The following is a 27,709-nucleotide window of genomic DNA, read 5'->3' on the forward strand; positions in this document are numbered from 1 at the left end:
TTTAAGGCTCAGAGTCGGATTGTGACCTAGGAAAGCCCAGAGTGGAACCAAAGCCTGATGTTGTTAGTTTGTGGCACCCCCCCCCCATCACTCGCTCACATCACTCTCACAGCAAGTTCCTTGGGGCTGCTCGGAGTGGGTTTGCTGACCACACCATTTGTTTCAGTGACCCCGAGTATAGAACAAGACCTCTCCTGCAGCAGCAGAGGCAGGAACTAGTGTGTCACCAACACCTGCTCCACATAAAGGGCTCCCCAAGCTCATGGTCCCTAAAATGGGGGAGCCTGCGACTTTTCAGCCCTTCCCCCAGCTTGTCCACTCTCAGAACAGGCAGCAGTGGAGACCAGAGCCTCTTCCTGCTTTCACATTCTCTCTGCCTTGAGCATTTGCAGGCCCAAGGATGCTGTGCTGTTCCCTGAGCTGGTCAGAGGCTAGCTCCTTGGAAGCTCTGCTGTGTGCCTTGCCAAGGTAAACGATGTTCCTCTCCTGGGGTGGGAGTGGGGGGTAGAAAGGTGGGCAGCAGCCACTTTGGGGCTGTGGAAAGCAGATAAGGATAGTGGACTGAGCCACTGTGGGCTTTGTACATCTCTTCCCCACCCACCTGCCCCAGCCCCGTTCCTTATGTCACTACTGCATGAGGGTGTAACGAAATAACGCCAGAATGGCTCTCAGGGTGGTGGCTGGCATGCTCCAAAGGGCTCAGTGAATGTCCAACAGGCTGAGGCTCTTCTCCTTACTCAGGCTGAACTCACAGATCTGACCTTTGCTCTTGCTTCCCCCTGGAAGATGAAGTGTGTGTTGGTGGCCACTGAGGGCGCGGAGGTGCTCTTCTACTGGACAGATGAGGAGTTTGAGGAGAACCTCAGGCTGAAGTTCAGGCAGTCAGAGAATGAGGAGGAGGAGGTAAGTGCAGCATAGAGTCTCAGGGGGAGAGTATCAGTAGAGGAGCCACACAAAGCCACCCAAGGCAGAGAGGCCCAGAGAGCCCCCTCCTGGCCATCAGGAGGGCTTGCTTGGCAGGGACTATGCCTGCCCAGCAGGAGGGCTGGGCTGCCTGGCCAGCAGAGGCAGCCTTTTGATGTTCTGAGTGCTGTGAGTTCACACCTCACCAGAGCTGTCTATGCCAATGAGGGAGAAAGGAGGTAAATTTTAACTGCACCACAGGGAAACCTGGTATCAGGTTCTCTACCCCAAAAGCTTGGCATTCGCATAAAGCATTCATTTTTAACAGCTCTATTAAGATATACCAGACTAACCATTGTCTGTTCGTGTTTAAATTATACAATTAAATGTGTCTATATCTGTGGTCTAGTCACAATCATTGAACTGACTGCCACCCTAAAAGAAGTAACCCCTTTTTTACTTCCTTTACTCCCTAAGAACCAATGAGCACCTTGCTCTCCTGATGAGTCCGTGCTTTGTAGATGTACCCAGAAGCACCGTGCACAGTGTGTCGGGGTTTCATTTCGAGTTGTGTCTGGTTTGGGCTGGCTCTTTTCACTCAACGTGATTCTTTGTTGTGTCTTCGTCCATCTCAGCACCTAGCAGTCATCCAGTTGTCTCCTTTCTGTATGGCATTCCACCATATCCACAGGCCACAATTACTTTGTTTCCAGGCTTTGATTACCATAAACACATTGGCTGTGAGCGTACATCTTTACATGAGTTGGACCCTGTGGGTGTTTTTTGATTTTATGTGTATGGGTGGTTTGCCTGCATGTGTATCTATGCACCGTTTGCATGCTGTGCCCACTGAGACCAGAAGGGGGATCAGATCACCTAGAACTGGAGTTACAGATGACTGGATTGTCATGTGGGTACTAGAAATAGAATTCAGGTCCTCTGCCAGAACAGCAAATGCTCTTAATGGCTGAGCCATCTCTTCAGGCCCGGTACTCCTTAAGAAACCCCCTAGCTCTGGGGCTGGAGAAATGGCTCAGCAGTTAAGAGCACTGGCTGCTCTTCTGCATCCTCCCAGATTCTTGCTATTCATTTTTAATTTTAGCCAGTTTAATAGATGCCGGCTAGAATTCCATATTTTATTTTTCATCCTTTGGTAACTCTGGGAAGCTTTTTTCGTGCTACTTTGCCATATTGTTTCCCATATTTGATCTATGTAATTGGACTTTCCTTTGGGCCACCAGCCAGCTCCCAAATAATGACACGGAGACTTATTATTAATTATGAAAGCTTGGCCTTAGCTTAGGCTTGTTTTTAACTGGCTCTTACAACGTAAATTAACCCATTCCTATTATTCTACATTCTGTTACATACCGCCCATCCTGCGTTCTCCGTGTCGCCTGGCATCTTCCCTGCACCAAGATTGTCTCCTGCTTCCTCTCTCTGTGCCTGGAAGTCCCACCTATACCTCCTGCCTAGCTATTGGCTGTTCACCTCTTTATTAAACCAATCATAGCAATATATCTTCTCTCAGTGTACAAATATCCCACAACAAATGTGTTTTCTTCAGTTGTTCTTATTGAATTTTCAGAATTTCTTACACAGTTTGGACATGTCTTTTATTAGTTCTCGTTTGCAAATATATCCCATCAGGCTGTGGCTTGTCTGCACATGCTCTTAAGAGTGCCTTCCAAGACAGCTGTCTTCTGGGGGCTACCTTTGTAGTACTCTCATGAAATGAACCATCCTGAACCGGTGTTGTGCAGGGCTGAAGACGGATGAAGGAAGGGCTCCTTGCTAGGACCACCATATCCAGAAGACAGTTACAACTGTCCCCAGGGGTCCATATGTGCTTATGGGAAGATACTTGTGTTTATTGTGTACAAAGTTCATTCCACGACATCTGAACTTTACAGATGTCCTAAAGGAGAGCATATGGTTAAAAGTATAGCTTGGCAGATTGACAGAAAAGATGCCTCTTGAACATAGAACTGTTAAGCCACGTCTGGATAGTGTGAGTTCATTCACGTTGCGAAGCTGACTGTGGAGAGGCATAGGGAGACTCGCAGGGTGTGATCTACAGCACTGTGCTGTGTTGAGATTGACGTCCTGGGAGCCCCTGCCGTAGGGGCACCCTCAGTGCATCCATAGGAATACATTTATTGAACAGGAACACGTCTTCTTCATATCTTACTATATAGATGTGGTGATAAATGTAGGAATTCTGTACTTAGTGTGGTCTGTTGCTCTGTGTTTCCTTGTAAGCTGAGCATCGAGGGGATGCAGAATTTTAGTTGTAACTTCGCCAGTAACTTCTATCTAGCGCCCTGCTGCCATTTTTGTTTTCTATGAAATTTTTGTTGCCAAGAAAGACAGGATTACAGTTCTGTCTGACAGATTGAGATGGTGTGGTGTATTCTTGGTTATCAACATCCTCACATCGTGTGGGGTTTTTAGTCAGTGAGTAGAGTATTCACAATGTGGGAAAGCTTGGTACAGACTGTATAATCTCAGTTCCCTAAGCGTGTGTACACTTGCAGCGTCTAGGAGCAAGCTGAGCTCCATGTGACTGGGAGGCTGTTCTTGGCTTCTTGTGTTTTGTATCCTGTGATGCACATACTACAAAATAAATAAAAGTTTCTTTAAAAGCTTTAAAAAAAAGAAGTGTGTCTCAAAGAGCCCATGCTTTTAGTTCTGAAAACACTATCTTCTGGTTTTTGCAGTTGTGGATCGTGATTTTGGTGACAGATCTAAGAAATCTTTGCCTAACTTAAGATCACAAAGAATTTTCCCCAGATCTTCTTCTGGAATTTGTACAGTTTGGGGTTTGTTTTAGTTTGGGGATTTTTTTTTTGTTTTTATTGCTGTTTAACTTCTGTTTATTTGTGTACATGCATGCACATGTGTGCACATGACATAGACCATATGTGGTGGTCAGAGGATAACTTGGGAAAGTCGGTCTTTCTACCATTCTGGGCATCAAACTCAGGTCATCAGGCTTGGCAGCAGCAAACATCTTTATCCACAGAACCACCTCCAGCCCCTGTTTCTGTTCAGACAAGATCTCACTAGGGAGCTTATCAACCTCTAACCTGCAATTCGCCTGCCTCTACCTCCCAAGTACTGGGATTACAGGCACACACCTCTGTGACAGATTTAGCTTTGAATTTCATATTAGACCCAATGACCCTTTTTTGGACTTGAATGTAGTATTTAAGTGTGGCTGAAAGCTTTTCTGTATATGGACATCCATTTTTTTGATACCGCTGAGAAATAGTTGCCATATTCTCTTATTGAATTCCCATTCTGCATTTCACAAGAGTCATTTATTTTGCATTTTTTTCGGGGTTAATTTTGGATTAAATTTTTTTATTAGATTTTCAATGATCAAACCATTCTTGCATTTCCTGGTAACACAATCTAGCTGCTCCCCAGATGCAGGGATGAAGCTAAGGCCTGGTTGAACTTTACTGACCACATCACCCTCGCCATCAGCCTCTGATGCCATCGTCCTTTGTTAAGAGAAAACAAGACTCGTGAGATCACAGACATTCAAATGACTTTCTAAATTAAAGTTCTAGGCCTGGCTCTTTGGCACTTTCATCTTTAAAAGTCAACACATCTAATCTTTAACATCTAATCTTTAAGAATTTATAAGAAATATTTCAGTTCTTCCTCCTTATTAAAACCTGGTACAAGAACAAAGTCCTGAGTTTTTAGCTCCTAAATAGCTAGTGTAAAGGAACACAACCTCAAGTGCTGTTTGTGTGAATAACTTAGTTTCTGCTGAGTAACAGGCATTATTATAGGGGACCTGAGAGCGCAGAGTAGTTTTTAATAACTCAGAATCCCATCACTGAGTGCTATTGGCTCCTTAACATCCCTGCTTGGGGTCTTTACCTTTTATATAGCAGGGGTCATACCACATTTACAGTTTTGTTTTTTTAACTTCATTATATCAAATCATTTTTGCATTTTGTTATGAACCCAAAAGCATAATTCTTAATGTTACCATTATATCCAAATATATGAATAAATGTATCTTTATCGAATTATTTCTCTAAATATATGAAAAGATATATATATACATATATATATGCATATATATGTATATATATACATATATATATATATGTATATATATATATCCTAGATAGCTGTCACTGTGGGGAACATTTATTTGTGCTTGAACTTTATCCAGTTATTTGATATGATTATTTCTAGAAATAAAAATGAATGAAAAGACATTCAAAAATATATTAGCACTTTATAATTTATCAAGTATTATATAAGAATATTCCTTTATACTCTATGTATATTGAAAAATTTTGGTTTCTTTCCACCACCAAATATTCTCAATAGAAAAAGCTACTGCCTATAGGGTGAGTTACTGTACTCAGTCTAGATTTTTTCTTTAATGACTTTCAATATAATTTGTGACAGAAATTAAGAAAACAATAGAACTTAAATAAATCACAAGCATGTGTTCTTACCTATGTTAGAGGCAGCTGTTTAACTAATACTGAGGGTCTAGAGTTTGCTGCCCCCTCAGAGTACAGCAATAAGTATTGCAATGTGGTTCCTGCTCTCAGAACGTAGCTCAGGGAGGCACCATGAACAGTGAACCGTATGTTGAGTAAATCCCACAATTGCAGGCTGACCTCTACCAACAGACAGAACTGAACTGTCTGTGGAATGTGAGTGACAGGTGGGTAGGCCAAGGGCATCAGCAAAGAAGCTGTGCAGCAGACCTCAGGGGTGGGACCTAGACCCAGTTTCCTGAGCGATGGGAAGGTTGGCAAGGAAACTGCCTGGTCCTGCTCTGTGTCACCACTCATTACTGGTGACCAGTCAGCCTCTTGGTTCTGTGTCCAAGGTGAGGGGGTTCATGCGTTCTTTGTGTATCTCAGCAGTCTTCCTGATGAGGAGTCAGCTTCCCCAAGTTGCTTTTGAGTCTTGTGGAATCAGCAAAATGGACCGTTTCCTCCCTTCTCTTCACTCCAGCATCGAGGGTGGAATTGGAGTCTTTGCTCAGCTTCCCCAGTGTTCTCACAGACTCTTGTAGCTAATGCTCCCTCCTTCTGCTGGGGAGAAGAGGAGGAGCATGAATGATGAAGATGAGTGTCCAAGTAAACACATGCTTGTTAGGGAGCAGAGAAAGTCCAGAAATGGTAGGGGGAGAGGAGATCGTTCATAATTCCTTTATACAGAAGTAACATCATGAGTGGTTTCTTCATGCTTTTCAGTACTTTGGGTTTCTTCTATGCATTTTAAAATATAGAGCATTCACGCCCTTTAGTAACCACACTGTGTCAGAGGAAATTCCCATGTTGTTGAAACAGTAATATTTTAAGTAGTATGGATTCTTCTCAGCTAAGACCCTCATAAACTTCCCACTACAGAAATTTTTACATGGTCCCTGGCATGTAGGTATAAAATAGATGTGGAATCAGACACTTACTGATAAATCATTAAAATTTTTTACCAATTCATTTGTATACATATAAATTCATTAACGAAAGAGGAAAGCAGTGTTAAACACTAAAGACTTGAGTGTGCTTGTTTATTTTTACAAAAGAGTAAAATCTGGGGCTGGAGAGATGGCTCAGTGTTAAGAGCGTTTACTGCTCCCTTAGGGTTCTGAGCTCAGGTCCAGCACCCACAGTGGCAGTTGACATCCACTTGTAATTCCAGCCCCAGGGTATCTGGTGCCCTCTTTAACCTCTACAGGCACCTGCATATGTATTCACACACACACACACACACACACACACACACACACACACACACACACACGAGTTTAAAATAAATCTCTTTTAAAAACTAATTAAACTTTCCCAAACTGTTTGGTATTGCAGCGCATAAAGCATCTTCAATATGGCTGGGCTGATTGACATTTTGATTTTATAATTGTTGATGCTGAGAATAGCACTTCACCTAAACATTAGCACAAAATAGTCAAAGTATGTTTACTGCCATTTCTTAAGGTTTTGATAATTCTGCCTAAACCCAAATCAAAATTTATCTAGTTATTTTTATGAAATTAAAGTCAACCACTCAAATATATATTTCTAAAATCAAATATTCTAACACAATACAGTCTGAGATACACTAATCTATTTTGTGCACAGGAGTGGCAGTAAGAAATATTAAGTCTTTGTCTTCCATAAGTAAATCATTATGTTTCTATAAAAACAGAAAACTGGTGTGTACAGGAAAAAACCTAAACACTGTAGCATACAGTCGTCTCAAATCCGAAGTGGGTGTTTAAAGGCTACGCTCATCGGTGCTTTGTGGCATGATGCTGTGAGAAGCACAGAGCAGGCTGGGTGTTAGGACCAGTGCGTTCTTTGACCCCTTATGCTTTTTATTCTGAATTAGTTCTGATGTTGTATACTCAGAACCTTGTTACTGTTGCCAAGTACTTTGCAACCCCTTTATTTGGTTAGTCAAGGCTGTGTAGTATTGTGAGCTCCAGTGTAACAAACTGTGGTACCTGGATGTGTTACTTATTTAGCTGTTTCTCTAAGATTGAGCAGTTTTCTTTGCCCAGTTGTTTGAAATTGCATGTTGCTGTTGTGAACGTGCAAATGGACACATATTTGGCTTCTTGAATTAAAGTCCCTGAAGTAGTCCATGTCCACAAATGGCATGGAATTTAATATGTCTTAAGAGGCTTCCTTGGAGTCACTGACTTCTCAACCAAATGCTTCAGGCATTCTATGGGGGAAATGTGGCTCAATGTCTTGCAGGTTTGTTCAATCTTCTAACACTGTGAGAAGATAGTATCTGCAAATTTCATGCTTGATAAACGATGCAATTGAATTACAAAAGAAAAAAAATCAACCAAACCACCCTCATGTTTTAAGCAAATTTGTGGCTTTGTGTTGGGTTGCACTCTCAGCTTCTCTTTGGGTGCATGTGGCCTGTGACTGAGGTCAGATGTACCGACTTGAATGTTTCCTCCTGGCTTTGGACCCTGAGCTACATAGTCACTAGTCTGAGCCCACCCTCCTAGGCACCACAAAAGGTGTGGAGCAATCCCTCCTCCCACCTTCCCCATCAGGGCTGGAGTGGCCTCCTCAGGCAGGTCTAACACTTTGCTACAGATCTGGGTCTTGTTTGTTCCTTTGTTCCGGTGTCTGGCACACTTTCAGACATGTCCAGCTATGAGTGTGTCCCACCTTGTTTGCAGACATCAGACCAGTGTCAAAACGCAGACATCCCTGCAGGGGAGGCTGTGCTCTTCTCTCCCTCTCTTGCAGCTCCCTGCACTGGAGGACCAGCTCAGCACTCTCCTGGCCCCAGTCATCATCTCCTCCGTGACGATGCTGGAGAAGCTCTCAGACACATACACCTGCTTCTCAACAGAAAATGGCAAACACCTCTATGTCCTGCATCTGGTAACTCCACGGCCCTGCAGTGACCCACAGTCCACCTCTGTGTCCTGCATCTGGGAACTCCATGGCCCTGCAGTGACCCACAGTCCACCTCTGTGTCCTGCATCTGGGAACTCCATGGCCCTGCAGTGACCCACAGTCCACCTCTGTGTCCTGCATCTGGGAACTCCACGGCCCTGCAGTGACCCACAGTCCACCTCTGTGTCCTGCATCTGGGAACTCCATGGCCCTGCAGTGACCCACAGTCCACCTCTGTGTCCTGCATCTGGGAACTCCATGGCCCTGCAGTGACCCACAGTCCACCTCTGTGTCCTGCATCTGGGAACTCCATGGCCCTGCAGTGACCCACAGTCCACCTCTGTGTCCTGCATCTGGGAACTCCATGGCCCTGCAGTGACCCACAGTCCACTTCTGTCCAGTCCTTGGGAACCCCCATGACTTTTTCTTACCTTGGCCTATACAGCTCTCTGGAAGGCAGCAACTACAGCTTAACAGAGTCCCTGGGGCCTCACCCTCCCCTTACTTATCCTCTGAGACCTGAAAAGCCAAGGGAGTCCCGGGGCGGGGAGGAGGACCAACTGACACTCTATGACTACCCACAGTTTGGAGAGTGCCTGTTCATTGCCATCAATGGAGACCACAGTGAGAGCGAGGGGGACCTCCGGAGGAAGCTGTGTGTGCTCAAGTACCTGTTCGAGGTGCACTTCGGGCTGGTGACGGTGGACAGCCAGCTCATCCGGAAGGAGTGAGTCACTGGCTCCATCGGGTCGTCTGCTGAGTCAGGCCATAAAAGCAGAGCTCAGAGGGGCCTTGGAGACCATCTGCTCTGATTTCATTTTGCAGATGGTGAAACTGGGCAGAGAATTTAGACAATGTCCCCAGAGCCACCTAGCTGGTTAGTGGCAGCATCCGACCCACCCAGCCCTGGGCTTCCTGGCATCAGTGCACTTTCCGTACAAAGGGCTTTAGTTTATCCCTTCTGACTTCTCGAAGAAGCTGTTTAAACTCTCTACAGAAAAATATGCAGTCCACCCCCAACCTTGTGACATACTAGGACTACACTGAGAGCCTCGGTAGCAGAGAATGGCATCATACTTCCCAACATTCATGAGCAAGAAAGGACCTTGGAGAGGGCTGGGTTGAAATGTGGACCCAAAGGAGTAAGAATCAGAATTGCCTGATTCACTAACATGAATGGAAAAGTCACATGGTTTGAAATGCTGTGTCTTGAGTTTAGAAGGGATGTGAGCACCTGTTCATTGCTGGGGCACTTGCCAGATCCACCGCATTGTTTTCATGGACCATTTTAGCCCTAGTGGCTGTGGAGTCAATGACACAGGCTATGGCTATAGCCATGGGTGCCTGACACAGCCACAGTGGCAGTGCTGGCTAACACCCCTTAGTTTAATCCTGGTTGTAGGCCAGGTTGTCTGTTTACAGAGCCCTGTGGGGTGTGAGAAACCTAGGAAATGCAGGTGCCTTCTTGTCTCCTTCTGGCTGCCATTTATGTATTTACTTACTTTATTATTTATTTCAATGTGGGGAGCAAACTCACAGCCTTACCCATGCTAGGCAAATACTCTTTATCACTGAGCCACACCGCAACGCCTAGGTGGCCTTATATATCCATATGAGAAGGAGCCCAAGGAATGACATCATTTCTTCCTGGGGCCTAAGTTCTGACCTCTGCCAATGCTCATAGCCTCTCTGCACACTGTTGGCCTGACCACTTAGGTATCTGATGCTGACCTGGGACAGGGTCCTTGGACCAAGGCTGGAGATGACCAGCTTTCACTGATCCCTGCCTTCCCTGGTTTTTCCCCAGACTTCGTCCCCCTGACCTGGACCAGCGTGCTCGGGTGTGGAAGCACTTTCAGAGACTGCTGGGGACCTACAGCCACCTGCGAGAACAGGAGCAGAGCTTCGCTGTAGAGGTGACTCGGGTCCAGGAGTGTCAGGCCTCAGGGGTGACAGGTCACTGGAGGTGTCCAGCTGCAAGCATGGCCAAAAGGACAGGCAGATCCCGAAATTCTCCCAGTTGTCCTGTTCTCTCTGCCCACACAGTGGACTAGATACTCTAGTGTACCTTCCCCTAGTGAACAACTACATTCTGGGTGAGAGTTTCAGGGCAATGTCTGGGGCTCCCTATAAATCACAGAAAATGGCCTCTTTGACCTCATTCCTCCCAGGGAGAAACTGCTTTGAACTTATACTAGAGTGGAGAGCAGTGAACAGAAGCAGCAGGTGAGGCAGCTGGCTTTGGTCAGTCGTCCTCTCCACTCCCTTGAGTCACTGGCTCCATCCGGTCCTCTGTGGGTCTCATCACGGCGTTCATCAGAGTGGACAGATGAGCTCGTTAAGGGCAGGGTAGTCCTCACCCACCCAGATTCTTGTTTGGTGGAGCCAGAACGGGTGCGGTAGAGTTTCAGCTCTAACACGTGCCCAGTGATTCTGTGCCGTCTCATCATCCTTTGAAAACCACTAAATTAGAGGGTGTGAGGGGAGGCTGTGTGCGTGCGTGCGTGCGTGCGTGTGTGTGTGTGTGTGTGTGTGTGTGTGTGTGTGTGTGTGTGTGTGTATGTATCTGTGTGTACATATAAAATGTACTTATAGTTAAAGATAGGCAGATATACAAGAAAATAAGCCACTATATATGAGAGTCAGGATATCAGGTAATCAGTTACTAATAGGTTTGGATACCAAGGAGTTGGAATTACTAGATAAAATAAAGATGGGGCTGGAGAGATGGCTCAGGGGTCCTGAGTTCAATTCCCACCAACCACATGGTGGTTCGCTGCAGGGCCCTATTCTGGCCTGCAGTGTAGGCATGCAGGGAGAATACTGTATACATAATGAATAAATCTTTTTAAAAAATAAAAATATGAAAAGTAACACCACAAACAGAAATAATAAGAGATTCCAAAATGGCCAGGCAGATTTTAAAAAGAACTCTGGCAGGTAGTGTAGCTATGAAAGCCGATCAGGGAAACACTTTTGGGTCTGCTGAAGAGCGAGTGAGACATGGCTGAAGAGAGTCCGTGAAGTGGAAATGGATCTGGAAACATTCGTTTCCACGACCCTGTTCATTCACTCTGCCAAGTCATGGGCCTACTGTGTGCAGCAGATGGGTCAGACTAGAACTGGACCTACTGTGTGCAGTAGATGAACCAGACTATGATGCCTAAAGTCACCCACTGCTGTTGAGAAGAAGCCAGACGTACATACAGCAAAGCGACCTGGTGCCATAACCCCTCTCCATCAAAATCTGTGGCAGCACAAAGGATGGGGTGGCCAGCTCTTTCTTGGGCACTGGGAAAGGCTGCTGCAGGGAGAGGCCTGATGTAGTTAAGATGAAATCCAAACCCCTCCCCAAGCCCACCAGTCCTGGAGGCTCTGTCATTGTCCCTCTTGGCCCACCTTCCCAGCTAGCAGGCCCCTCTCACTACACAGCAGTGACATGGGCCATCCATCAGTCTCAGGAATGTGCTTGTAGCTTTTGAACATATGAGATGCAGCTGGTCCAGACTCAGCTCTGCCATGTGTGTAATGTAACCAAGCTTTGACAACAGTGCAACGGGTCTCACGAATGATGTCTTTGTACTTCATCATTTATATTATGGCGATAATAGTGTGTAAAAATCTTTTCACTGTTTTATATTTGGTGTGTGTGTGTGTGTGTGTCTGTGTGTATATGTGTATGTGTGTGTGTGAGTGTGTGTATGTATGTGTGTATGTGTGTGTGTGTATGTATGTATGTGTTTGTATGTGTGTGTATATATGTGTGTGTGCATGTATGTATGTGTGTGTATGATGTATGTGTGTGTGTATATGTGTGTATATGTATGTGTGTGTATATATGTATGTTTGTGTGCGTGCGTGCGTGCGTGCGTGCGTGCGTGCGTGTGTGTGTGTGTGTGTGTGTGTGTGTGAAGCCAGTGACAGTCAGAGGACAGCCAGTAGGAGTCAGTTCTCTCTTCCCACCATGTGGCTCCCAGAGGCCAGCCTTAGGTTATCAGGCTTGGCTGCGGGCGCATTTATCTACTGAGCTGATTGCCAGCCCTGAGAAATGTTTTTATTGTTCGCATGACTACCTTCTGCTTTATTTGGACAGTACTTCAGACTGTCTGTATGTCCCATGCCTTGGTATTCACTGCCTTTTGCTTCTTCCCTGCTCTGACTAGCGGGCTTTCTGGTCCCATCCATATCGGCTTAAAGGTCCCTTCTATATTAATTTAAAGGGACATTTCTTTGAACAGTCTATTCCAGTGGGTCTCAGCTATTCCTCTCTAGGTCAGTGTCATGTGTCCCTGCGTGGCACATACTACAGTTGATTTTCCATGTTTCCTATGCATTGTTTGCCTGCACTAGAGCCTGCACCCAGACAGGCTTGACCTTGGCCATCTTAGTCTCCTGGCATCTAGAGTTAGTGCCCTGTGGTTTAAGGGAACGTATCCTCCAGCACAGGATGACATACTGACATGCTTTCCTTCACTGCCAATCCCTGGCTAGGCTGTGGAGCGGCTGATTCACCCCCAGCTCTGTGAGCTGAGCATCGAGACGCTTGAGCGACATGTGGTTCAGGCTGTCAACTCCAGCCCTGAGCGGGGCAGTGAGGAGGCCCTGCATGCCTTCCTGCTTGTGCACTGTAAGCTGCTGGCTTTCTACTCCAGGTAATCCTGAGGGCCTGACCTTAGCCAGAACCCTTCCAGATCCTTCTCTGCAGAACCTTGACAGCCTGGACCTGTCCCAGGTTCAGGCCTCAGACCTCAGCCCACTCCTTCTTGGGGTTGGTTCTAACCAACACTGAAAGTCTATTCCTGGTCCCTGGGGCCTTCCTGGTGATAATTTTTGTTTTTTACACAACTTTGATTTTAACAATTAGTTGCATACTCAGGGGCTCCCCTGCCCTGTCTCCACAGCCATGGTGCGAGCACCCTGCGCCCAGCAGATCTCCTGGCACTTATCCTTCTGGTTCAGGACCTCCATCCCACCCAAGACACCACAGAGGAGGATGACAATGATGACAGCAGCCCTCAGGTTGTCAACAGGTCTCAGGGCAGCACAAGGAGAGTGGGGGTGTTTGTCCTCCAACTCTAAGATGAAAGGAGAATTCTGGAGTGGGCGGTCGAGAGGATTGTGTAGACCTGAGACTTGGTCCTAGTTTGATACTTGGATTTTCCACTTAGCTGTGTGAGCTGAGCACACAAATGCTTGCCAATCATAGAGCCTGGAGTCCCTTATCTGTGCAGTGGGGGTACTGGGAACTTGGTGTCACTTATGCAGTATCTAAGAGGTAAAGGGTACAGCCTGACAATGCCTGGCATCATATTAGCCTCACCATATAATCATGTCGTCAGTGTTCAGTCATCAGGCCTAGTTCAGATACCAACAGGTCAGAATTTCCAGGATCAGAGCACCCTGGACAGTTGGAGGGTTGTGTCCCCAGGCTAGCTCACAGAGCAGGGTAAAGAGGAAGGAAAGCGTGTCAGTATGTCTGCCTGGGAGGCAGAGCTGTGGGAGTCACCACATCAACCTTGCTGACTGCATTACCCTGCCTTCCACAGTCTTTCCCCCAGAGGAGACCCCTGAGCAGCCAAAACATCCCAGTGCAGCAGGCCAGGAGCCAGAGCACCTCAGGCCCCACGAGGAGCTCTGAGGAGACGGTATGTGCTGTATGTGCCAGATGCTGAGAGGAAAGAAGGCAGCCTCATTTTGCCTCAGTCCAGGCCAGGCCTTTCCAACTCTCCCCAGGAGAGCATGTCCAGCCAAAGCAGTTAGAGAAGCCATCTGGCCTTTGGCCCTCACCTAAAGTGATGTCTTCTTCACAGGACACAGACAGCATCTCCCTCCCTGAGGAGTACTTTACACCTGCTCCTTCCCCGGGCGAGCAGAGTTCAGGTGAAGCCTGTGGATTGGATGGGTGGCATCAGGGCGCAAAAACCAGTCTGCAGCCTAGAAAATGTGTCTTGGGAGTCAGAGTCTCCTTGCTCCTCATGAAGGGCTGAGCACAAACACTTTGATGGATATTCCTCAGTTCTGCCTGTCAACCCCAGCTTAAATCCAAACACTGCTAAGATCATGCAAGTGATCCCCAAAGCTCTATATAAGTCACTAACAACAGCATGTACATGTTCTCTCTGCTTCCTCTATCTTCATCATAATTAATATTTAAATTGGTAAGTAAAATTAAGCAATAGTCCACTGGGGTTCAAGCATATTTCAGAGTGTAAATATTCGGTTTCAGCGTTTTGTTTGTTTTGTTTTCACCTTACCTATTTTTCCAAGATCTGTGAGTAAGTAGTAAAAATGCACTATTAACACTACTAATATTTAAATCGGCATTTGAATACCCAGCATTGCTTAGAGGAGGAGATGAGCCAAAAGCCAGGCTATTGCCATCACCAGGAAAGAACCAAGATCTTGGGATAAAAGGCAAGAGGGACTCTGTGGCTCACCCACCTGGCAGAAGGCTGGCTTTGCAGAAGGGACACATGGGGACTTTTTTTTTTTTTGCAGGTTTTTTTTATATTTGAATTAGAAGCAAGATTGTTTTACATGACAATCCCAGTTCCCTCTCCATCCCCTCCTCCCCTACCACTTCCCCCCAACTAAAACCCTACCTATCACATATCCTTTCTGCTCCCCCTGAATGGTAAGGCATTCCATAGGGTGTCATCAGAGTCTATCTTATCCTTTGAGATAGGGCCTAGGCCTATCCCCCTGTATCTTGGCTCAAGGAGTATTCCTCTATGTGGAATGGGCTCCCAAAGTCCACACCTATGCTAGGGATAAGTACTGAACTACTACAGGAGGTCTCATAGATTTCTGAGGTTTCCTCACTGAAACCCATGTTCCTGGGGTCTGGATCAGTCCCATGGTGGTTTCCCAGCTATCGGTCTGGGGAGCAAGAGTACCCCGATGTTCAGGTCAGCTGTTTCTGTGGGTTTCACCAGCCTGGTCTGGACCCCTTTGCTCTTCACTCGTACTTCTCTGTAACTGGATTCCAGTTCAGTTCAGTGATTATCTGTGGGTGTCTGCTTCTACTTCCACCAGCTGCTGGATGAGGGCTATCAGGTGGCATATAAGTCAGTCATCAATCTCATTATCAGGGGAGGGCATTTAACGTAGTCTCTCCTCTGTTGCTTAGATTGTTAGCTGGTGTCATCTTTGTAGATCTCCAGACATTTCCCTAGTGCCTGATTTCTCTGTAAACCTAAAATGTCTCCCTCTATTATGGTATCTCCATTCTTGTTATCATCTGTTCCACCCCTGACTCAGCCTTTCTGCTCCCTCATGTCCTCTGCATCCCTCCTCTTCTCCTCTTCTCATTCTCCTAGCTCCCTCCCCACTCTTCCCATGCTCCCAATTTGCTCAGGAGATCTTGAGCCTTTCCCCTTTTCCAGGGGACCATGTATGTCTCTCTTAGGGTCCTCCTTGTTTATTAGCTTCTCTGGCAGTGTGGATTGTAGGCTGGTAATCCTTTACTCTATGTCTAAAATCCACATATGAGTGAGTACATACCATGTTTGTCTTTTTTATGATTGGGTTACCTCACTCAGAATGGTTTCTTCTAGTGCCATCTATTTGCCTGCAAATTTCAAGATTCCATTGTGGGTTTTTTTTTTTCTCTGCTGAGTAGTACTCCATTGTGTAAATGAACCACATTTTCTCCATCCATTCTTCAGTTGAGAGGCATCTAGGCTGCTTCCAGTTTCTGGCTATTACAAATAGTGCTGCTGTGAACATCGCTGAACAGATGTCCTTGTTGTATGAATGTGCTTCTTTTGGGTATATGCCTAAGAGTGGAATTGTTGGATCTTGTGGTAGACTGATTATGGGGGACTATTTTTATAAGAGTTTGCTGGGTGCCTTCCCTAGGCCAGGGGCTCTCAGCCCTGGATGTACTCAGCATCCCTAGCCAGCTTCAGCACCGCTGACTCCGTCCTCAGACCTCAGTGCAGGTGAGCCCTGTGTGCCTTGAAGGGAACCTGTGGTGTGCACTGAGCTGGGACAGAGATTCTAGCCCCACCTGCATCCGGGGTCCCCTGATGATCCCCCCCAAACCACCTAAGCCGAGCTTGTGAAGATTCTGACTTAGTTAGGCCGGGCTGGGCAAGGTTTTCTTCCAAAGGACCCCAAATGATTTGCTGACGTTGAAGTTAAGTGTTTAGGAGCCTTAGTTAGGTATGGACTGGGCTTCAGGAAACCCAGAGATCACAGACTAGTTCATATGCTTGTGCTTTTTTCTGGGTGGGGAGGGTCCGAGTCTCCTTCAGCTTCCCTAAATATCCCATGACCCAAGGTTTGATTGCAGGCTTTGAATGGCACACCACCTTACAATTCTTCCCCTGTCCATCACAACCCTCCTGTATACCCACCCCCCGCTTTCTGGGTGGCTAGGTCTGTATGCCTCAGTGCTGTTCATAATGTTCTGGCATGCACAGATTACAAGCGGAGCAAGTGTGTCCCTAGGTTTCCAACACCTGATTTACAAATGGATGACTGCAGTGCAAGCCATTTGTAAACTGGAGTTCGTACATGCCGGTGCATTATGCATGGCTCTGAGCAGAGCCACCCAGTGGGGGGGGGTGCTTATAAATGAGGGTTATTTGCAATGAGGTTTGAGAAAGGATAATATTACAAACTTGTAATATTTCAAATACAGAGTGGCTTCAATAGGCTGGCAGGCTCCCCAGGAAGGAAATCAAGCTCAACTCCCAACACACAATGGGCGCCCAGCAAGCTTGGCGTGTGAATACTGAGTGGAGAAATGCTGGTTCACTGTGTGGGCCCTCTGAAGGGATATGGAGAAGAAACAAGGAGGGGACTGCGGGGGGGGGGGGATGCTGAGGAATGTGCGCCCCCCCCCCCCGCCTCACCCCCCTCCCTGTGTCCAGATGCCTGCCACTGGCTTTACCCAGCAGGAAACTTCTATCCTTGATGCTTTGGGGAGCCCTGGAAATGCAGAGTTCAGCTGGCACTGGGGGGCTCTGAGGGAATGGCTTCCTGGGGCTACAGCCACAGGAAATGGCCTTGCCATGCCCAGTGCTTGAGGCTAAATGTTTTGAACTGTCAGTGATGGTGACCCCCTAAGCTGCAGGAGTGGGAGACAGGGCTGCAGGGGTCACTTACACTCTCTCGTAGTATTTCTATGCTTCTGTTCTCATTTGTGGCAGGCAGCATCCTCTGGCTGGATGGTGGTACCCCACCCACGGATATTCCTCAGGTGAGTCTCCTGTGTGCCCCTGGGCACTGCTGCTCTGAGATGCTGACAGCTGAGGCTTCCCTTCCAGGTAACCCCACCAACCACAGCTGCATCACCTTCAGGCTCTTTACCACAGCTCAGCATGGAAGCAGGGCCTGGAAGAGCAGTGTAGGTGGCCTCCCCCAAGTTCTTGGAAATGAAGGTCCAACTTAAATTTCAATATTAAGAAATTAAAGTTTAGGTATCTTCCTTCTATTTAGATATGAGAAATAACAAAAGTTAAGTATGGAAGGGACTGGGTATCACTCAGTGCCACCCTCGAAGATGGAAAATGTTTTCGGTGCTTCCTACTAGTCATTTATTATTTTACACACACACAAACACACACACACACACACACACACACACACACACACACACACACTGCATGAACATGTGTGCATACCATATGCATTTTTCTTTTTCACACTTGGAGCCTACTGTACTTCGCGTCCTGACGCCGTCTCCTGTCTACCCAGAGCCCTTCCACATCATGGCTTGTGAGGGTGTTTGGAGAACCCATCCACGCACAAGCTACTGTTTCTTCTGCGGGCCCCAGAACAATCAGCATATGGCTCCCGGTTTTTATTATTGTGTATAACTAGACTGACCTCCTCACAGAGAAATTCTTGTGATGTCTCTAATGATTTCTTTAATTCTCTAATTTTTCCCACTAAAAGATTTCTTATGCACACAGAGCCCCTTTGCCCCCACCTCTGGAGTCTTGTTCATGTAGTCATTTGATGCCTCAGTTTCCCCAGTGTGAATGTTCTGGGGGTGACTGAAACGTTGAACATATTAAAGTTCCTTCCTCTCCCTGATGGCAGAGCATCCCCCCACAGGGCGCTCTGTCTCTTCAGATGGCCCTTGACTACCCAAGCAGCTCCCGCACCCCCCACCACTGCCCATCATGACATCCAGTCCTGACTGGACAGAACAGCCCAGCAGAAGCTAAGAGACAGATAAGAGAGTGAATGGGAGTTGCTAGGACAGCTTCAGCAGCATGGAGTCCTCGGGGCTGGGTTTTCTAGGCGCTAAGCATGTTTGTTCCTTGTGACTTATAGGTAGGGCAGGGAACGGAAGCCATGGATGGGTGGGTCCCAAGTTGTAGAAGAGCCTGGACCTTTTGTCTTCCACCAGATTGACAGCTCTTCCTCCTCCACAGATGGCTGAGGGCACCCTCCGAGGGCTGATGCCACACTCCCCAGAACCTTCCAGCCCCCAGAGGATCTTCCTGGATGCCAATGTGAAAGAAAACTACTGTCCCCTGGTGCCCCACACCATGTACTGCCTGCCCTTGTGGCCAGGCATTAACATGGTGCTGCTGACCAAGGTACAGAGCTTCTGTCTCTTAGCAACTTAGCAACTTTCAGGGCCTCCCTGGCCTCTCACTGGCTGCCTCATACCACCCTGGCACCCACTCTTCCTGGCAGAGTTCCAGCACTGCACTGGCCCTGGTCCTCTACCAACTGCTGGATGGCTTCTCCCTACTGGAGAAAAAGCTGAAGGAGGGTCAGGAGCCTGGAAGCGCCCTGCGATCCCAGCCCTTTGTTGGAGACCTGCGCCAGAAGATGGACAAGTTTATCAAGAATCGCGTTGGACAGGAGATTCAGGTAAGACCCGGATGCTGCACACACCCAGCTCCAGAGAAGAGGCAGAGCTGGCAGTGAGCCAAGTTCATCCCCACTAGATGAGGGGCACACAGCTCTGGTTCCTGTCCACATTTGCCTCAGTCTGTGGCCCTAGTTGTCCTCGTGAAATGATAAATACTAAATAGCTGGACCTTACACTTTCAGAGCCTCTTTATAGGAATTTGGCAGAACTCAAATTGTAATCTCAGTGCTTTAGACAGGACATGGGCAGTCTCCCAGCTGGCCTCATGGAGAGTAGAGCTGGGGGCAAACTGAGACCAACAACTGAACCTAGGGGGAAGTCAGTGACCAGGACATCACAGGCACCCATCAAGGCCCTCCTCAAAGTGGCAGAGTTCTAGAAGAGAAGGCTCACTGATAACTTGGGGCCTCTGCTGTCGCTGGCTCTGCCTGAGTCTGTTTGAGGAGCTGGAACCGAAAAGGTCTGAAAGGATCAAAAGGGTTAGGGGAAGGAGAGTGAGTAACCAGAGCCCTGGCTTGTCAGCATGGTGTCCTGAGCAGGCATCATGGTGGCAACACAGCTATTAGAATGCTGACTTCTCACTTTGGGGAGAGTCAGCCAGGATCCCCTTGAGGCTGCTCTAACCCATCCCCAGTGACCTGCAGTGGTCACTTCCCTTCAGTCCTCAGCTTGCGCTCCCTTGAGGGACTTAGGTAGTCCCTCTGATGGGTACATGTCTGTGCCCGTCGAGGCCACATGACTTTCACAGCTCACAGAAATTGCGCTTTACATCATGCCCTGCTAAGTGACTGTCAGGAAGGCCAGATTTGGTGGCAGAAAGGCAGGTGTACCTGGTGCGTCAGGATGTGGATGGGGTCTCCCTTGGACCTCCCTGCAGAGCATGGCCCGGAACAGACCTGTTACCCTTCTTTACAGAGCTCCTGGCTAGAGTTTAAGACCAAGGCCTTTTCCAGAAGTGAAGCAGGATCATCCTGGGAGTGAGTAGCCACACTTGGGGTGAAGGGGTGTTGTTCAGAGGAAATTGCTGCAGGGTCTCCTCAGGCCCTGGGGGCCAGAAGATCCAGGGGTTGCAAATGACAGAAAGGGAGTCCCAGAGAGCTGGGGCTAGACCATGGGAGGTTGGAGGGGAATTAAGGCCAGGGACATGAGAACCTAACACCAAGCACTGAGGCCTGGGCTGTACCCAGATGCCGCACTGAGCAGGTACCACCTAAGGCAAGTCACATTCCCAGATATTAGCGTGAGATGCTGTGTGGCAAAAAACCCCACTAGGGAAAGCCAGGCAGCCGCCTCCCAATGCAGTAAGGGTGGGTATGTGGCTAGAGGCTCTATGTGTCTTTCCCTTGGTGTCACTGCCCAGGCTACTCCAGGCCTGTGGAAAGCTGAAGCGACAACTGTGCACCATCTACCGGCTGAGCTTCCTGGCCACCGCACCCAGCAGGGGAGGCCCACACCTGCCCCAGCACCTGCAGGACCAAGCCCAGAAACTCATGAAGTAAGTAAGGGCAGCATACATGCGGGAGCAGCATGTGCTGGGCAGGGCCCCCACAGCAGCCTAACTTCAGTTTCTTCCTTCTCCAGGGAGCGACTGCTGGACTGGAAGGATTTCCTGTTGGTGAAGAGCCGGAGGAATGTCACCATGGTGTCATATCCTCTGCCTGGCTAGACTAGCCCAAGAAAGCTTGGAGTCTCCAGGGCGCAAGACCCCAAGAGAAGCTAGATGTGTATTCTCCTGCCCTGCTGTTACATGCAGCCATCCATAGCAATAGCCCACGGCTGAAATCTTAGGATCTGCTGCTCCAGCATTATCTTAGAAGTCTTCAGGGACAGTTATGTCCATGTTTTCCACCCAGCAAAGCAGCAATTCTATTCCATGAGGGCCAGGATGCTCCCCTTGCTTTGAGACCTCCATGGATGGCCACAGTGCAGAGGCAGTAAAAGCACTGGGAAGGCCCACCATAAATGTGTGTCCCTGTTTCCAACACACACACACACACACACACACACACACACACACACACACACACACACACACACACACACACAGGAACTAGTTTATTTATACTGTTTTTTCAGGGAGGTTGAAGCAGCTTTTCTTGTTTAAAATCTCCCTCATTTCTGGGCTCAGTCTGTGGGATTTTGGTCTTTAGCAGGAAGGCAAGCAGGAAGCCACAAGGCCCCTTATCCACAAGCCACTGCCCTTCTGTGGGAGTCTGTTACCCTCTCAGATATGATGTTTCAGCTTCTCAGGTGAAAAACAAGATCACGTTGAGGGGTGGGCAGGCAGCCAAGCTTGTTCGTCAGCTAAGTGACTCTGTTCACACACCAACCTCAAGCTGTGTGTTGTTCCTGGAATGACCAGCTGTGAACATGCCATCTTCCTTCCTGTGGAGTGTAGATTATATTAAATATGCAGATGCCAAGGATCTTAAGACTGGATGGGGGGGCGTGGCTGAGGGAAAATGAGATCCCTGGGCCTCCGTGGAGGCAGAATCTTGCGTAGAGAAGCAGCCTGGAGCCCTAAAACTCACTTGTGTAGATCTGGAACCCCATGACCAGGACAGAGGCACCCCACTGTCCCCACTGTCACTGGTTTTTAAGCCCCTTAACTCAAGCCTTCACCTACCTGGAGGACTTCCCAGGCCTGGTCCACTTCATCTACGTGGACCGTACAACTGGGCAGATGGTGGCCCCTTCTCTCAGCAACAGTGAAAAGATGTCTTCCGAGTTGGGAAAGGGGCCCCTGGCCGCCTTCGTCAAAGCCAAGGTAACTGCTCCTCCAGATTCTCCTTGCTGCTTGTCAGGGTAGGATACACTGAGGCCTGACTCCCAACCCAGGAGAAATAGGCCATTCTGGTCTCTGAGGCTCTAATCACTTCCATCATAGCACTGCTATGCTTGACCACCTTTGCCTGTGTGCCTGACTACATTTGCCATGAGCTCCTAGGCTCAGCAGCTGGCCTTCCAGACCCAGAGGGCCTCAGTGTATATTGTCAGCCACTCCTGGTGTACTTCGGTGTGCCTGGCATCCACAGTGCTGGAGCCAGGTCAGCGCCCAGCGTAAGTGAATTCTCAGCAAGGATCTTTTGAGTTGGCTGAACTGGAAAGGACATCAGAGTCAACCAATGTAGGCATCAGAATTTTGTAATGAGTCTTTCTCTGCCCTACCAACCAGCTCCCAAATAATGACACAGAAACTTCTTATTAATTATGAAAGCTTGGCCCACAGCTTAGGCTTGTTCCTAGCTAGCTCTTATAACTTAAATGAACCCATTTATATTAATCTATGTCCTATCACATGGCGTCACCTCTCTTCCATCTTGCTCCTCCTGTTTCCCTAACTCCTGGCTTCTCCCCTGTGCCTCGATTCCTCCTCCTCGTCCTTCCTCTTTGCAGAAATCCTGCCTAGCTATTGGCTGTTCAGCTTTTTATTGCACCAACCACAGCAGTGTACAAATATCCCACAACAGAATTTGATTAATTTTGTCATGCTAGGTATGGAACCCAAGGACTCACGTACTAAGCCAGCACTCTGCCCCTGGACTACATCCACACCCAGCCAAGGGTAAAACTGGGTATTTCCTGCTTAAGAAGCGCCTTTCTCTGTTCTTCTCATTTAACTGACTCCTCTTCGTGACAGACTGGTAGTTTTCTTTTTGAAGAAAAGGGATACCACTGCCATTTCTAAAATGCTATGTTTTTATTTCATCCACATCAAGTGTGTCATGATAGGTAAAATAAGCTAGATGGTGGAAGGCCAGTATTGCAAAGCCAGTTCTGTTCTTGCCATCTGTGTGGTGTTGGCACGGTTTAGTGACATTTCAGTTCCTTTTTAGTTCAAATATCTGTTATGGAGAAGATACTGTTTACCACACAATCTTAGTGTCACAGGTGCAGGCCACTAAACACAGGCAAACTCACAGTCCTGGGGCAGAGTAGGAACCCAGCATGCTGTGCTCGGCCCAGCCATCTTCCTCGCCTGCCACCCGTTGCCTCGGCATCCCGCTCTGGGACGGGGATGACACTCTAGCCCATTGTTCTTCGTTGCCCATTGCCTTCTTCTAGGTTCATCCTGAGGCTGCTCCCTCTGCACGCATGGGCTGTGTAACACATTCTCACTTCACAGTGTGCCGGGTGCAGTCATCCTGCTGTTAACTCTTTCCATGCCTCATCTTTGGCAGCCCCGTGATGGCCCATCATGCAGAAGTGGCATAGTTCACAAAGCCATTCCCCACTGAGTGAACCTTTAGATTGTCTCCAGACTGTCACTAGTATAAATGATTTGTGGACACACCTGTGCATATGCCTAAGCCCTCATCCCTGGATGTCCTCAGAATGGATCCCTAGAAATGCAAGTGTGAAGTCAGGTGGGAGGGGAATGTTATTAAAGTTATCTATTTGTGTTGTCAGGCTGTGTTCCCGGAGCTTGTAGCTGGCTCCCGTGTCTGACGCAGATTTAATTAGATAGTACATTATGGTCAAGTGTGAAGTAAATCCCACATCCCTTCCACTGAGGCTTTTGACAGAGTGGGCCATTTCCCGGCCTGGCATGAAGTGGGCAAGCCTAGTAGGGAAGCCCCTCCCTCAGGCTGCTCTTAGGCAACCTGGGTTTCGATGCCTGCTTTAGGCAGAGCATTCCCAGGGAGGGACCTAAAGCAGGAAGTCCCTTGGGGCCACAGTTTCCAGCCACCCTGTAGTAAGACTGCACTCGGGCCTGTGTGTCGTCCCCCACCACCACCATGCAGGTGATGCCACAGCTCAGGGGTCACCATACATTTGCATGTGCTTCCCAGTGCCTCTGCACAGAGCCAGTACCACTGCCTCCCAGGCCTGCAGGGTTGGTCTGTTTTCTGAGGTGTGTGTGTGTGTGTGTGTGTGTGTGTGTGTGTGTGTGTGTAATAAAGTTGCATGAAGCACTTCCACATGTATTTTATCCCCACAGCAGCCAGAGGGGGAGCCCTTCCAACGTCTTTCCTGTAATGGTTTGCTCCCACTACTCTGAGCCCAGAGGCATCCTGGACTCCCAGGAACTCCTCAGCTCCGTGCGTTGCTTTTCTGTAAGGAGGACATGGACATGAGAGTGGGGCTAAGCGATCTCCTCCTCCCCAGGTCTGGGCTCTGGTGCGGCTGGCACGCAGGTACCTGCAGAAGGGCTGCACCACACTGCTGTTCCAGGAAGGGGACTTCCGCTGCTCCTACTTCCTGTGGTTCGAGAATGACATGGTGGGTGTGCCCAGTCTCTGGGCAGGACGGTCCCGAGAGCTGTCCGCTGCTCTAAACCCTTGGATCCCTTTCTTCTGCGCTGCTCCATCTGTCTCTCTCATCTCCTCTTGTCCCTGGTGAACAGCAGGTAAGCACAGCGCCATCCAGGTAGATGTGAGCCGAAGGGAGGCACTCCTATTCAGAGAAGGCATTTGCCCTGACAGTATCTTCAGCTGGACCACCTCAGTACTGCCGCCTGTGTGTACAAAGAAGGCTACACTGTGACCCCCACTATCGGGGAAGACCCAGGTCCAAAGCATCCTGCCCAAGGGTTGCTTCCAGCAGGCCCGGGTTTCTAGCTGGCCTGTGCTGTACTGTAGACCTTATTGTCACCACAGTATCACAAGGTCATTGGAAGCCACTGCCTCTCCCTTCCCTGCCCCCTTTCTATTTCTCTCCTCCTTAATGCTGACCACTCGCTTATTGCCAGTTGTGCAAGGATTACTCCTTCTCCCTCAGAGTCTCTTGTCCTGTTCCTGTACCCTTCCTGCCTCTTGCTGTCTTCCCTCCCCTCACTGAGGGTAAACAACTCAGCCTTACTATAGTGCAATTTAGTTTCTTATCTGTCCTTCACAGCCTGGGGGAATGGTTGGGATAGGTTTTGTTGACCCATTTTACAGATGGGGACACGCTGCTGTCTTGGAGATAAACACCATGGCCAAGTCTACAAAACTCAAATGATGGAGCTAGAACTCAAGTTTTGCTGCCCTGATCCTTTAGCTCCTAGTCTTCCTAAGTGCCTTCCAAGTGCTAAAGCTTCTAGGGACAGTATTTAGTGACTAGAGTGACCCCACAGGGCAGTGAGGTACACCAGAGCTATGGGAGACCAAGTTTTTAATCACTGTGACAAGCCACACAAGGGTCTCTGAACACTGCTGAGCCATCTCTCTACAGGGCAGGCCCCATGGTGCCACATGAGCCTCTCTGGAGACCCTGTAGGCACTGGGATTATGCCTCGCACAGGGTGCACACTTTACAGATCTGTCTTCTCCCCACCTTGTCCTGCCTGGAGAAGTCCCATTTCTTTCAAAGCAGAGACTTGGGGTCTTTTGAGAATCCTTAGCTTCTCAAGACCCTGGCAAGACCCCTCCCCCTCCCATACGCACACCCTGTGACTCTCCCTAGGCCTTTCTGAGCTCCTCAGTAACCCAGCCCCTCCTGTTGGTACCAAAAACTGCAAAGTGTAGTCAGAGTTAAACATTGGACCACACTCCTAGGTGTAAAGTGATGATGGCTGTGTCTGCCTCCCAGGCAAGAAAGTAAGGTAAAAAGAAGTGCAGACACTGTCCCCAGCTTGGGGCACACACAGACAGGGCTCACACAGACAGGGCTCACACAGATAGGGCTCACACAGACAGGGCTCACACAGACAGGGCTCACACAGACAGGGCACACACAGACAGGGCACACACAGACAGGGCTCACACAGACAGGGCACACACAGCATAGGGCTCACACAGACAGGGCTCACACAGATAGGGCTCACACAGACAGGGCTCACACAGACAGGGCTCACACAGACAGGGCTCACACAGACAGGGCTCACACAGACAGGGCACACACAGACAGCGCTCACACAGACAGGGCTCACACAGACAGGGCACACACAGACAGGGCACACACAGACAGGGCTCACACAGACAGGGCTCACACACCATAGGGCTCACACAGACAGGGCTCACACAGACAGGGCTCACACACCATAGGGCACACACAGACAGGGCTCACACAGACAGGGCTCACACACCATAGGGCACACACAGACAGGGCTCACACAGACAGGGCTCACACAGACAGGGCTCTACCTCACTCATCTCCCTCAAGTGCACTCTGCTCCCTCCTGTCCTAAGACTGTCCTCCTCCTCCCACAGGGCTACAAACTGCAGATGATTGAGGTGCCTGTCCTCTCAGAGGACTCAGTCCCCATTGGAGTGCTGGGAGGCGACTACTACAGGTGAGCTGACTCGCCCTACGGTCCCATGTGCCTCAGGTTTTTTTGTCAAGGGCTCGAATTCCCATAAGTGAAGGCCTTTCCAAGAGTGAGCAGCTACCTTGATAACAGAAACCAGGGAAGGGGGATCCCACACAGGTAGAGGAAGCCCCCAGAAGGGCAGCCAGGTCCCTACTGTCCCGCTGCTGGCACAGTCTTGCTGCATGGCAAGACCTCGGTAGGGGCCCCAGACTACTAATACACATGCGCCAAAACACCACTGTTCAAGGTTAGAGAGCCCAGGAGAGGGGCTGTGTCCCTAGGTTGAGCTGGAGCTTAGGAGCAATCGGTGTTGTCACACATTTGTGAGAACTGTGGGTGGGAATTCTGAGGCTGACCTTGCCTGAGTCCTGCCCTGTCTCTGGCAGGAAGCTCCTGCGCTACTACAGCAAGAGCCGCCCCTCAGAACCTGTCAGGTGCTATGAGCTACTGACCTTGCACCTGTCCGTCATCCCCACAGACCTGCTGGTGCAGCAGGCCAGCCAGCTGGCCCGGCGCCTGGGGGAAGCCTCCCGGGTGACCCTGCCCTAGGCAGTATGTGCTGTCCTCTGTCTGATCTGTAAGCTGCCTTGCTTACAGGCATTCCCAGCAGCTACGTCTTTTCCCATCCATCTCTGGCAGCCCTGGGCCCCTCAGAGGCCACCGTTGACTCCACACACACACCATACACAGGATAATGAACAAGCCTTCTCTGAAGAGAGGGAATGTTGTGCTTCTGTTGGCCTCCAGCACTGTGTGGTCAGAGGTGGCAGCAGCTTCTCAGGAGATGCTGTCACCTAGTGCTCAGGCTGTGCCAAGTTACCCTCTCCCTGCCATTCTGCATGGGGAAGCTGTCTCCTACTCCAAATGAAAGGTGCTCCCACCACTTGGGCATCATTCCAGCCTGGCTACCTCCCCCTGCAACTCTGGGAGAATCCTGTTTCTTCCTGCTTGAACTGGTAACACCTACCTCTCAGGGTGGTCAGGAGGATTGCCAAACATGGAGTAGGTGCTCAATAAATGTTGGTTCTTTTCACCATCCAAGCCTTATGTCTGCCTGGACCTGCAGCTCACTCCTGCTTGATCCAGAAAGCCCCATTCCTCTCTCCCAACCCTGCCCTCTCAGAGAATCTCCAACAAAGAAAGGGGCACCAAAAAGCCCAGTTCCACATTCGTGGTGGCTATGGCAGCTTCTTCCCTGAAGTTGCCAGCAGCTCAAATCCCCTACCTAAAGTGCTCTTTTTTTTAACCATACTTGGGCCAAGCCTGGCTGTGGTGGACACATCATCACCCCTCACCTCCAGGCTATATCAGCTCCCT

At 48.8% G+C, this 27,709-nt stretch overlaps 1 protein-coding gene across 9 annotated transcripts in view; it reads left to right on the forward strand.

Annotated features, from left to right (window-relative positions):
* Hps1 (HPS1 biogenesis of lysosomal organelles complex 3 subunit 1) overlaps nt 1-27,709 on the forward strand; it is a 35,501-nt gene that overhangs the window by 993 nt on the left and 6,799 nt on the right. Inside the window, exons 2-20 of one of the 9 annotated variants that reach the window (XR_004768979.1) lie at nt 384-468; nt 787-903; nt 8,166-8,303; nt 8,903-9,045; nt 10,126-10,234; nt 12,810-12,970; nt 13,220-13,337; nt 13,865-13,963; nt 14,129-14,198; nt 17,477-17,526; nt 18,710-18,877; nt 18,978-19,157; nt 20,074-20,135; nt 20,519-20,653; nt 20,740-20,805; nt 21,781-21,925; nt 24,268-24,508; nt 26,292-26,374; nt 27,032-27,428. Coding sequence is in view for 8 of the 9 variants with exons in the window: in XM_027407276.1 (XP_027263077.1) it covers nt 787-903; nt 8,166-8,303; nt 8,903-9,045; nt 10,126-10,234; nt 12,810-12,970; nt 13,220-13,337; nt 13,865-13,963; nt 14,129-14,198; nt 17,477-17,526; nt 18,710-18,877; nt 18,978-19,157; nt 20,074-20,135; nt 20,519-20,653; nt 20,740-20,805; nt 21,781-21,925; nt 24,268-24,381; nt 26,292-26,374; nt 26,779-26,941 (2,121 nt within the window). In the remaining variant the exon portion in view is untranslated. Of the gene's footprint in view, nt 1-383; nt 469-741; nt 904-8,165; nt 8,304-8,902; nt 9,046-10,125; nt 10,235-12,809; nt 12,971-13,219; nt 13,338-13,864; nt 13,964-14,128; nt 14,199-17,476; nt 17,527-17,593; nt 18,687-18,709; nt 18,878-18,977; nt 19,158-20,073; nt 20,136-20,518; nt 20,654-20,739; nt 20,806-21,780; nt 21,926-24,267; nt 24,509-26,291; nt 26,375-26,778; nt 27,429-27,709 lie in introns of those variants that run through there. The other 8 variants (XM_027407276.1, XM_027407273.1, XM_027407277.1 and 5 more) reach the window with 8 other exon arrangements.

This window comes from Cricetulus griseus, chromosome 3, assembly GCF_003668045.3.
Source record: "Cricetulus griseus strain 17A/GY chromosome 3, alternate assembly CriGri-PICRH-1.0, whole genome shotgun sequence".
Classification (NCBI taxonomy): domain Eukaryota; kingdom Metazoa; phylum Chordata; class Mammalia; order Rodentia; family Cricetidae; genus Cricetulus; species Cricetulus griseus.